Here is a 12,584-nt window from a genome sequence, read left to right on the forward strand (position 1 = left end):
TTTATAGTTTGCACTGTATTGAAGAATCATGTGTCTGTTTTTAATAATTTTATGATTGCATATGTATTTATTTATTGCATGTGCTCACCTCTTTTACGGATATGATTTTATCTGAATAAAGATAATATTGATTGATTGATTGATTGATTGATTGATTGATATCCAGAGACTTGAACCTGGTGTGACAGTGGCAAGTGACAGACTGCTATCTGACTCAAAATCTCTCACATAGTCCTGACTGCACATCAAAGGCAACCAGTATCAAAGCAACTGGTGCTTTGACTGTATCAACCACAATCCTGCATAACTTTCATTGGTTCCTGTCGACCTGTGGTAGACTTACCAGGAACTCAGATAAACGCCTGCCAACATGACTCCGCCTAGCAGGTACATTACAAAATTCAGATGTAATTTCAGATTAAAAACATTTTACGTAAATATAATGCTGAACTAAATAGAACCTTCCTGATCACAATGGAATAGTAATGATGATGAAGGGTAAAAAGTGACATACCAGCGGAGCAAGGGGCTTGTAAATAGCTTCATAGCACACTTCTACCCTTTGCACAGACTGTAAACAACAGATGTCACTCTTGACAAATGCAATTCTATTGAATTCACTGACTTCAGAAGAATAGGATGCAATGGTTCTTTATTACGAGTGGCCCAGGTAATTGTGACATATATGCTAACTGCTGTTACAGCACATATTGCAATTAGGAGTTTTGTGATAAATATTAGCAAGGAAAACCTGCCCATATTTATCAGCAGAATAATGCCCAATATTTTCTGGAAAATATGTATTTTTGTGCAGTGGGTACAAAAATGTGTTATGTTATTCCCACAAAAATCATAATTGGGTGGTATATATCACACCTAATAAATTCCACCTCAGCAGCATCAGATTTTATCAGGTGTATTAAATGCCAATTGCCAGGCCACTCTAATGAGGGCAATAGCTGTCATTGTCGGGGTTTAAATATGTGACTCAAAAACCACAGTAGGTGTTAGTCGCGACTAGTTAACTGATTAAGCCATCTTGCCTTCATTGGTCTGAGAGAAATCAAAACATCAGAAAACCGCCACCCAGGGAAACTAAATATTAACAATAAACATGGCAGAATTTCTTTCACATTAAGCAGTGCTCAGCCAGCTATTAGAGTGATGAGTTTTCATGAATGTCTCCTATCCAGTGTTGAACAATACCCAGTGCATCACTAACAATCACCAGCAATTAGGAATCCCAGGTGTTCCTTTATTTGATAATATCTGCTAGCGTTCGGAGACCTATTGTCGCATCATTCAAGAGCAACACTATGTGAATAGAAAAATGTAGAAGAAGGTGGAGAGTGACAATGGCCTTTATTTCATGGGGGTATCCTTCCAGCGAATATTGAGTCCTCCTATGCACTAAAGAATACCACTGAATACACTGATGTATGCATGGCCAAAATATAAATATGTGAGGTCCCATTCACGTTGTTGTTTGGTTGTGATGCCCTTGATAACGGTTGCCATTAAGTATTTTAGCTCTTTGTTCCTTTAATTATGTTTGACCTTGCTTTTTTTCCCTTCACAGAAAGCTGACATTGCAATCGCTCCCTTAACTATCACTTTGGTGAGAGAGGAGGTGATTGATTTCTCAAAGCCTTTTATGAGCCTCGGAATATCTATCATGATCAAGAAGCCACAGAAGTCCAAGCCTGGAGTGTTCTCCTTCCTCGATCCCTTAGCGTATGAAATCTGGATGTGCATTGTGTTTGCTTACATCGGAGTCAGTGTAGTCCTCTTCCTGGTCAGCAGATTCAGTCCCTACGAGTGGCACACTGAAGAGTTTGAAGACGGAAGAGAAACGCAAAGTAATGAATCAACCAATGAATTTGGGATATTTAACAGTCTCTGGTTTTCCTTGGGTGCCTTTATGCGTCAAGGATGCGATATTTCACCAAGGTTGGTCCTCACCATTTTAGCTTTGTGCATTTGTGGTCTCAAAGAAACATCAAGGTGCATAGATGTTCACTTCCAAGACAACACGCTTTGTTCATGTACCTCTTCTCACTCTTTCAAGCTTTGTGAAAAACTAGTCAGATGAAGATTTGCCCAAGGCCTACCTCATGTTAAGGAGTGAAATTAAATTTACTGTGGAGGTTATTAAATGCATAAGATTCAGGTCATGTCATGTCAGGTCAAGAGGTATTGTGTTTAGCTATATATTCTTATTTTACAGACAGCAGTGCTGCTGGTACACCTGAAGCATATAGGAGCCCCTTCAGATAATGATTTGCATGTCATTACATCATCTTAATAATGCAGACTTTCGTTACAGAAAAATGTCACAGAAGAAATGCACAATTGCTTCTATAACATCACATGATTGCCAAATGTCACCCAGGGCTGGACTGGCCATAGCGGGCATCGGGCATTTGCCTGGGAGGCTGGAAGGGTGGGGGCTGGTTTTGGTGCAGTGGGGGACGGTTTTGGTTTTGGGGGCTATTTTGCAGCGATGCTGCTATATTGGCCCCCAGTAACAAAAGCAGCAGTGCTGGGGCCGGTATTGTTAAGCAGCAGTGTGTTGCGCTTGCACACCCCCATCATTTCCCCCCAACACCCAGGGCCAATCCAACAAAATTGCCAGGGCTGCTTTTGGTTCCCAGTCCAGCCCGGAATGTCCCAGATTTTACAATATTTACAATATTTTAATTTTACCGAAATGTGATGATACGTGGATCACCCCATCAAATGTTTCAAACGTGCACGCCAAGTGAGAGGTCAGTTAAATATGCACATATATTTTAAGTGATAATGCACAAATTGTTGGAGTCAATCAGTGGAAGAAAGCAGCCATGACATTTCAATGGCTAATCCAAAAAAGGAGAAGCATTCTTACAATAGTCACAATTTAACCATGTCCATACAATAAAATATCTGCAGAATACATGCTACTAAGTTAATAAGGTCAGTATGTGACGCCACTTCAAATGATCGTATACGCAAAGCATTCCGTGTACTAATTCTCTATCACTGCTGCCCATTCCTCTAGCCCTTTCTTTTAATTTAGCATAGTGCTCTAACCCAACATTTGCTTCACTTCACCGAACTGCCATTCTGTGCAGATGTTTCAGTGTTCCATATGAAGAAACAACTGATCTGGATCAAAGACACACGAGATCCTGTTACAGCCTCTGCGAGACCTACAAGATATTACTTTTTATATGTTATTTTGAGTTTGTCAGTTAGCACCATTATTATTATCCTATAATTTCAGGACATTTTTCACAAAAACTGACTCAAGAAAACTTAAATTTTCATTAACCCAATAAGTTTAGATATTTGATTAAGCTTATGGGTAGGACCAGCCAAGGGTTTTGGGATTGAGTGTCATGATATGCAATAGGGTCAAATTTAGAGCTAAGGTGAAGGGGAATCCTTAGCCATTTCACATATATAGCACTCATACTGCCAACTTCATTACTTTGCACTTCCTATTCATATGTCCCTTATGCTCCTCATTTAAGACTTATCCACAGCTTTTGACATTGTTGATCACACAACCCTCATTACGGTGCTCAGTACCCTCAGACTCACTGCAACAGCTGTGGAATGGTTCCTACTTAAACTCTCACCTTGATCATTTACCGTTCCAGGTTCTCCGCACACTTATCACTAAACAACATACCCATGGGTGCCACCTAAAAAAAACATTGTCCTGGGATCGCTCTGCTTTCCCTTACACTCCTCCTGTCTTTGTAACATTGTGTTCCATTTTGAATTACTCGGTCTACATGTAATCAGATTTTGATATTTTACTCTTCTCTTTTCCAACCTCACTGGTTCATGAAGGTTTCTCGTTACATGAATGGGTATTTCTCTTGTCTTAGATATAAATAATGTTTGAATATCAAGGTGTGATTCACAATACATGTTCTTGTAGTTGTGCTTTACCCTAGGCTTAGGTATGTGTTTCTTGTTAATTATCAGGAGTAAGACATGCTTACTCATTCAGAAAGGATTTTTAATTGACATATCTTTTTCAATGAGTTTATGAGACTGCTACAAATACAGAGTTTTCCTGATTTTTCATGGCAATTTATTTCACAATGTTGGAGCAATGGAAATAAATTGCATACCTCCACCCCCAAGATATGTGGAGTGTGAAACAATCAATGGCACATACTTCATGGTGCCTGTTAAAAATTAGGTTTCTGGCTGGCAAAGGTATGCACCCTGTCCAAGCAGAGCCACAATCCTAGTCAGGGTCAGCTAAACACACAATAAAAGATAACCTGTGCTCACCCCCTAGTAGCTTGGCACAGAGTAGTCAGGCTTCTCTAAAGAGGCAATGTGTAAAGTATTTGTAAAAAACACAGACACACACACACACACACTCACATACACATTAACACAATGAATATACCACAAAAAGACTATACACTGGTTTATAAAAATAGCTTAATATGTTATAAACAACACAAGACCAAAACTTCTTGCTGAACTGGGGCAAAGTCAAAGTTCAGGCCGCCCTTGTGGAAGGGCAGGCGGGCTACAGGACTCACGCAGGGGCCAGTGAACTAAGTGCCTTTCCTGGTCGATCTTGGAGGCAAAGTGCTGATTCTGATGCAATGAACCGATTTTACCCCCACACTGGGTCAATGTGCTGGTTCTACTACAAGCAGAAAGGGGATGAGTCGAAATCTGTGTTGCAAGTATCTGGGGCACTTCCAGTGAGCTAGGCACAGGAGTTGAGGTACAGGCTTTAATTCCCCTGAGTCTCAAGCAACAGGAAGCAAGCCAACAAGCTCTTGGAGATCACTTCGAGAAAAGGCAGAGCCCAGCTCTCCTTCAGCAGAGTCAAAGAGCAGCAGGCAGCATGGCAACGCAGGAGAAAAGCAGGCCTTCCGAATCTGCAGCTCAAAAATGAGTACTTTAAGCAGCACAGCAGTCCTTCTGACAGAGGTTCAGTTCAAGATCCAGAAGTGTCAGATTTTGGGGGGTCAAAGAACAAGTACTTTTACCCACAATTGACTTTGATGTGGGGATGACTTCAAAGCAGCTCTCTGAAGCACACATGTTCCTTTTCAGCTCAGTCCTGTCTGACAGGCTATCTATGGGGGGGTAAATCAGCCCTTTGTGTGGGGACAGGCCACGCCTATTCAAGTGAAGTTGTCGTGTAGTTCCTACAAATCTATGTAGGATCTGCATGTTTAAATAACATAAACTATGGGATTGGTGTCCAGACTGATTCCAGACACCCAAAAGGATATGTTAGTCTGTAGACCAGCTAGCTCACAGTGCCAATATGAGCCCCTCTTACCGAGGAGCACATAGTTTCTGGCAACTGTCGAACATAACAACTCTGACCTCTCAGAGATCATGGAAACAGTACAGTACCTTTTGCTCAGTCACTCATGCTCACTTTGTCTCCGAGAGATACACAGAATAAACAATGGGGCCATTATCTATAAGCATTTATTGAACCAGCGTCATTCTAGTGTAAACAACAGGTGCTGCGACAACCATAAGAGTAAAGAAAAGGTAGAATTCTACCATAATGGTAAAACAATGAATATATGCACCATATAGATAAATAACAGTAAACATGTGTACCCCTATAATGCAAGCACTAACTAGCTGTACCTAAGTGTTACTAGGATGTATGTATGTGTATAGCCAAGAATCCCCTTAGAATAGAGCCAACCCCATTACCTAATGTGGGAAAGCGAAGGACCCTGTCTTGGTCTCGAGATGGACACCCCACAAGGGATGTCCAACCAATGCGTGCTGGAGTATCTGCATACAGGGACATCAGTGTCTCGAGCCAGCATGGAAGTCATTTTCTCCTCTGGTTTGCCCAGTGAAGATTTAGTGCTTATATACCCAAAAAGTACCCTTTGGAGTTCTACCTAGAAGTGTACTATGGGCATGTCGGGTAAGTATGACAATAGAGGTGACCCTTATACAGAGTTATTATGCAGAAGATGGTAATCCTGCTGTGATACTGAGAATCCTCATGAATAGTACATGAGGATAGTTTTCTGAGAAAACAACACGACAGTCATGTTGCGCCTAACTAGGTAAAAGGTCAGCATCAGACCCGCTATGTAGAATAATGGTATTACAGATGTAGGTAAAAGGTTGTGTAACTACCTAGGCCTATATTGGGATACTTTCGGGTTCATAACTAAGTGTTATCCCCATCCTTACATTGTGCCCAGACAAGGTCTTCAGACACACATATCCTTCCTCTGTTGTGGTTGTCTGGAGGGAATGCACAATGTGTAACTGTCAACCACCCTAGATGTGTATTGGAGACAGGCTGTCAGAGCAGTAAGTGCTGAAAAATGTCCACTTCATAAAAGTGGAATTTCTTAAATAGTAATGTTAAATACAACTTCACCAGTAAGTAGGATTTATCAATCCTATTCCAAACATATTACACATGAAAAAGCTACTCCTCTCTGATCAGGAATTACAGCTTAAAATTGTATTTAAGAAATTCCCAATGCTAACCTATGAGAGGAGTAGGCCTCAGAGTAGTTGTTATATCTGGCGGTCTCTAGTTGGCAAAGGTAGGTACCTTTGACCAAATAGGGACCCTTGCTTCTAAGTCAGGAAAAGGGGATTACACTACTGCATAACTCCTGCTCACCCCCTTGTTAGCTTGGCACAAGCACACAGGCTTATCTCAGAGGCAGTGTGTTAAGCATTTGTGAACACATACAGTAATACAGTGAAAACTCTAGAGATGGACACCACACAGGTTTTATAAAAATAAGTGTTCTTTATATAGACTTAACACAAGACCACAAACGACAAAAATCTACAATACTGTACTTAAAATTGACTTAAAGATGGTAGAATTAACTTAGTTAATGTTGATGGTAAATGCGACACAGTTCTCACAAAAGTACCTGGATGCGTAACGCAAAATAAACAAAAGGCTTGCAGCGTTGGAGATGCGTTGATTCCTTGCTTCGGGGGAGACGATGCATCGGGCCTCAATGCTTGCGCAGAGTAGGGAATGTGTCTTGATCCTTACCAGAGAGGTGAGGTGATGCGTAGATTCTTGTGATGCGTTCCGGTTGCTATGCGACAAGATGGCGCTTCGATGCGATGCGACGATCCTGTGCGATGCGATAAGATGGCGCCCTTGATGGGCGATGTGCAGACAATGCGTGCACGCCCTAGCAGCAGTGCGGCTAACTCTGTAATTTGGAGCCGCGACAGGCCCTACGATATGCTTCTCCAGTGATGCGACGGCAACCCTTACGGTGGCGACATGATTTTCCAGTGATGCAACGGCAGACAGCTGTGACGAAGACGCTTCTCAGGAGATGCGGCGGCGGCACACTTCTCTGGGGATGCGACAACAGCTGCGGCGGCGACACGCTTCTTCTTGTTGCGTCGCGCTTCCAGCTCCCAGCGACACTCAGGCTTCTACAGATAGAATTCCCAGCAAGGAAATTCAGAGGGGAGCTGGTGGTGAAGTCTTTTGTCCCTGAGACTTCAGCAGGAGGCAAGCACAAGTTCAAACCCTTGGAGTAATATTCTGCAAGATGATGAAAGTCCTTTGAAAGTTCCTTCTCCTCTCCTTGGCACTGAAGACACCACTGTAGGCCAACCCAGCAACACAGCACACTGGCAGGGGGGCAGTACAACTCCGACAGCTTCCTTTGGTTCTTCTCCTTGGCAGAGGTTTGTCTTGTTGTTCCAGAAGTGATCTAAAATCTTGGGGTCTGGGTCCCCATATTTATACCACTATTCTCTTTGTTCTCTGAAGGCAGAGAGGCCTTTGCCTAGTCCAAACCAGTTCTGGTCAGTTCTGGAGCACTTTGTTGACAAGACTCCTTTCCTTTCACAGTGCAGGCCAGGGACATCAGACGCACCACAGGAGGTGGAGCCAGCATTGTGGAGGGAAGGCACATCCCTATTCAGGTCCCAGATGCAGCTCTTCCCACCCATCTACATGCAGATCTCTCTATTCAGCCATGTGCTGACTCACCCTGTCTCCTGGAATCCCCCAGCCCCTGTCACACAAACTCCAGACACACAATACACAACCTAGAAGAGGCAGGCTTGGACAGTTAAGCAAGAAAATACCTACTTTCTGAAAGTTCAGGCATACTAAACTCAAATTTCTACCTAGTTCTCTGAGTCAGTTAGGATTATAAGATGTAATAATCAAACTGCCCATTCTGGCCTGTGGGGAAAATGTAGCCTTGCAATAGTGAAAAACGGAAATGGGTGTAATTAACTATTAGGACATGCCACACACACCAGGGCATGTCCTACCTTATACTTACAATGCACCCTGCCCTTGGGCTTACCATAGGGGTGTGTGATATGAAGAAAGGGGAAGGTTTAGGGGCTGGCAAGTGGGTGCACTTGGCCAGTCAACCTGGCAGTCAGAGACTGCACACAGGCTCTGCAATGGCAGGCCTGAGACACACTTTTACAAGCTGCTTCTGAGGGTGGCACAACCAGTGCTGCAAACCCACCAGCAGCATTTGATTAACAAGCCCTGGGCAAACATGGTGCACTGAACTAGGGTCTGACAAGTAAATCAAATAATCCAATCATGGAGTCACTAATCAATACATCAATTTAACATAGGGAGCACTTGCTCTGTGGCACTGAATAGACGTGGCACAGTGCCCAAAGCATCTAAACTAGCAAAACATATCAAAAACAGAGGAGCCAATCAGAAAACATGGAATGGAGACTCACACCAATGGTACCAGGTCTAACAGTAGTGAAGTAGGAAATAGGCTCTTTGTCACTACCAGGACATGCAAAACATAAACGTTCATGTCCTACGTTTTACTTACATTGTACCCTGTCCTTAGGGCTACGAAAGACCTACTTTAGTGGTGACATATGTATTAAAATTGGATTTTAAGGCTTAGGGAGTAGCTTTAAATGCCAAGTCAAAGTGCAAGCAAATTGCACACACATGCACTGCAGTGGCAGGCCTGAGACAGGTTACTTCTGTAGTTGGCACAATCAGTGCTGCAGCCTACTGCTAGCATTCAACTTACAGGCTCTGGGTATATGGTATACCACCTTACAAGGGACATACAAGTAAATTAAATATGTCAATAAGGTGTACACCAATTACACACATGTTTAGGGAAGAAGCACATGCACCGTAGCACTGATTAGCAGTGGTAAAGTGCTCATAGTCCTAAGGCAAACAAAAAGGGTTCAGCAAAAAAAAGGTGGAGGAAGCAGGCTAATTGTTTGGGATGAAGCTTCAAAGAGGGCCATTGTCCAACAGTGCCTGCTTAATTAAGTCTCCAGTTTTGAAATTCATAATAATTTATCTAAAATCGTCCTTGAATGATTGAACTCTCAATACAACAGAATCCTGATTGCTCACAAATTTGAGATGTCAGATTTTTTTTTTTTTTTTTAATAATTAACACACAATCTACAAAGCTACCTGTTGCAGTGCATGCGGCTTCCTCATAATAGTAGAGATGGAACCTTTTAGAGAAATAGCCAGCAGATAGAGAAAAAATGGATGTCTAAATTGTGCAGTTTAATTTTTTGAACTATTAGGATTACACACCTTGGTCATACAGTCTCTCTAAAATGAACACACATATGTGATTGTATAGCAAATGACTGATAGTATTACTGCGTACCTAGAGATCTCACAACCAATATTTATAGAGTATGGTATTTGCATTGCAATTCCCCCAAAATAATCCTATCATCCAACATTTTATTCAAATATTTTTCAAGTCAATTTACTATTAGGAGGACAATAATAAAAAAAAACTGTTCCATAGGTTCACCGAAGATATCCTAATATATTCTTATTGAAAAACTCTGCAGGTTATTTTTATAAGACCATCATAAAGTTATAGAAGCCTTGCTGGATTAAAATGAAATTGTGTGTATATAATGCATTTTTGTTGCACAATCATACAGTTGCTTGTGGCATCTGCCCAATAAATGTTTTTATGTATCTATTTGCACATATATGTAAAGGATCTACGAATGTAACCATGGCAATGCATTTGGCATGCGTCACAAAAACTAATATTAGCTACACATTTTAAAGTTGCCTACAGTCCAGATGCAATGAATGGCTTCTCAGTAGCATATTGAGGTAAATGCAAACTCTTTACCTTTAACGATGGATAGAATTTGACAAATTCCTAAAAAGCTGTTTAATACAGACATTACCCTTGATAGCTATTTGTACACTAAAATCATCTTAAAGATGTACCTGAAAATGTTTTGGTAGCATGCCTAAAGAAACTGTTCATAAATTCACCCTGCAATTCTTGTTAGCAAGATTCCACAGAAAAACAGATTTCCCATGAATATGTATCTGTTTGTCTATCCATCTGTCCGTCAACCTACCTATCTGCCTGTCTTTCCATTCATCGAAGGTGATTCATAAGATTTGACTGAGAGCACACTTACTCTTGCAGTACTCATGGCTTACTACTGACTTCCAAGAGTACGGTTGGAGTACATTTGTCTTACTCATTTCTTACTTCTGTAATTGAATAGTAAGCCAGAAGTTGGGCAAAAGTAATTCAAAGCCATATCTTCGTGAATCTGACCCGTAGTTTCCATCCATATGTCTATTAGTCGGGCATCTTTGTACAGCTAAATCAGTCACTGGCTATTTTTTTTAATTAATAGATAAACATTTATATTGTTGTAAGATCACTACATTTGACAAAGCTACTAAGCACATTTCTTTTTAGCACTAGAAGTAAAATAAATATACCTTGCAGACACATGATATGCAAATAAAATGGCGGGTACACACTCATACAAGTAGCAAAAATAATCATAGCTGGTATAAAAAATAATAATCTGTATATGCAGATTTTCGAACATGCATGATTGCAGACTCCAGAATTTCTGGTGTTCAAGTTCCCAGAGAAGGCATAAAAACATACCCTAGTTGAAAATGTACATGCAGAGACCTGGAAAACCTCTGTGTTTTGATACTTGACCAACTGCAATCCATTTCCGCATATGTGAGTAACTGTACATAGTGTACAATTGTGCATTAGGAAATACCTTTCTACGAATGTAATTGGATGTGCTTTTTTTGTACTTTTTTTATAAGAAAAATTATTTAGCCCGTAGAAAACTCCCTCCTACTATATAACTCCACCAATTTTGGTGGTGTTCGCTTCTTATCTTAACCCTTGCTTCTCAGAACAGTAAATCTTTGTTACCAAGGCAGCAGTGGGTGAAAAAAAGGGTTGTGTATGCTCACAGGCACCTACATTTGTGCGTGGGCTCAACTGTTTAGGGGATTCTATCCCTGGGACACCCACTCCAGGTTTAGGAGTTGATTTACTCACAAAGAAATCTTTTTGTGAGTAATATATTTGGTTAGCGACATTTTTTGTGTGAAGAGGATGTTATGTTCGTTATGAGAACACAAAAGTGTTTGCTTTACGTACTGTGACAAAATGAATATAACAAAGTAAAACACACTACCATTATGTACTGAGGTGCCAAATAGCACCTGTATGGAAATTATTATCATATGCACAGTTTATGCATTTATCCCTTCTTACATGACTATGTGGACCTGCTGTGAGATTTTGTATTCCCTCACGTGGGCCAATCATACAAGAGGGGAAGAGGGAATGAAGAAAAGATAAACATGTTGCAATATTCTTTTACCCAAAAATAGGTGCAAAAGTGTGCACCCAACGTTTGATCCCAGTAGCCTCCCCAACTCTACATTTATTTGTATTACTTGTGCTTTTTAAGATCTTGAATGTTTGGTGCTGGAATCATGCTCCTCTAAACGGAGAAGCGTATTCAATAAAAAAAAAATAATTATCATCCCAATAGCGCATCCAGCCTGGGTCTGCATGTGAAGTCTGTGCTTCTTAATATTGCAGTTACCACAAACTGTATCTGTTTATCATAAGGGAAGCTGTACCTCCATTGGATCTGCGGAGTCCCCTAGGAGAACTATTTGCGCACCCTCTTATAGGAAAAGAGTATGTTTTGTGTGAGGGTGTGGGTGAAACTTGAAGCTCTCAGGGAGTTGTCAACTTATATTCGGAAAAATACTGCGCTAATAGTTGAGTATATATCCATGAAACGCACAGGGCGACAAATGCCCTTGTAGAGAAAGGCTGCACCATGTACTTAAATATGGAGGTACTGTAAATCCAGAGGCAATTTAAGGGTCACTAGTGACTCCTTGGAAATGTGGCTCTATGTGGGCAGAAATCTCTGTCTAGAGAGAACACTATGCCCTGTGAGAAATGAATTTGATGGAGGCTTCATGACCCCTCATTCCCTAATGGTTTGCAGGATATTGATAATCCATTTTAACATGTAAATTTAATATGTAAATAGTGGCATTGTTCGATCTGGAATCCTTGGTGTGGTTCTCCCCTAACTTTATGACTGTAATCCTCTCATTTAGCTGACTTTGCTTTTGCACACTTTATCACTGCTAACCTGTGCTAAAGTGCTTGTGCTCTCTGCTCAAAACATGGTGACATTGGTTTATATCCCACTGGCCTATTTAATGTACTTGTAAGTTCTTTGTAAAGTGGTACTAAATGTGTTCAGGCTCTGTAAAT

General features: G+C 41.0%; 1 protein-coding gene across 6 annotated transcripts in view; it reads left to right on the forward strand.

Moving 5' to 3' along the window:
• GRIA2 (glutamate ionotropic receptor AMPA type subunit 2) overlaps positions 1-12,584 on the forward strand; it is a 657,071-nt gene that overhangs the window by 601,412 nt on the left and 43,075 nt on the right. For all 6 annotated transcript variants that reach the window (XR_014978141.1, XM_085641724.1, XM_085641720.1 and 3 more), the window contains one exon: positions 1,580-1,950. Coding sequence is in view for 5 of the 6 variants with exons in the window: in XM_085641724.1 (XP_085497850.1) it covers positions 1,580-1,950 (371 nt within the window). In the remaining variant the exon portion in view is untranslated. The remainder of the gene's footprint in view (positions 1-1,579; positions 1,951-12,584) is intronic.

Source organism: Triturus cristatus, chromosome 2_2 (assembly GCF_964204655.1).
Source record: "Triturus cristatus chromosome 2_2, aTriCri1.1, whole genome shotgun sequence".
Lineage (NCBI taxonomy): Eukaryota > Metazoa > Chordata > Amphibia > Caudata > Salamandridae > Triturus > Triturus cristatus.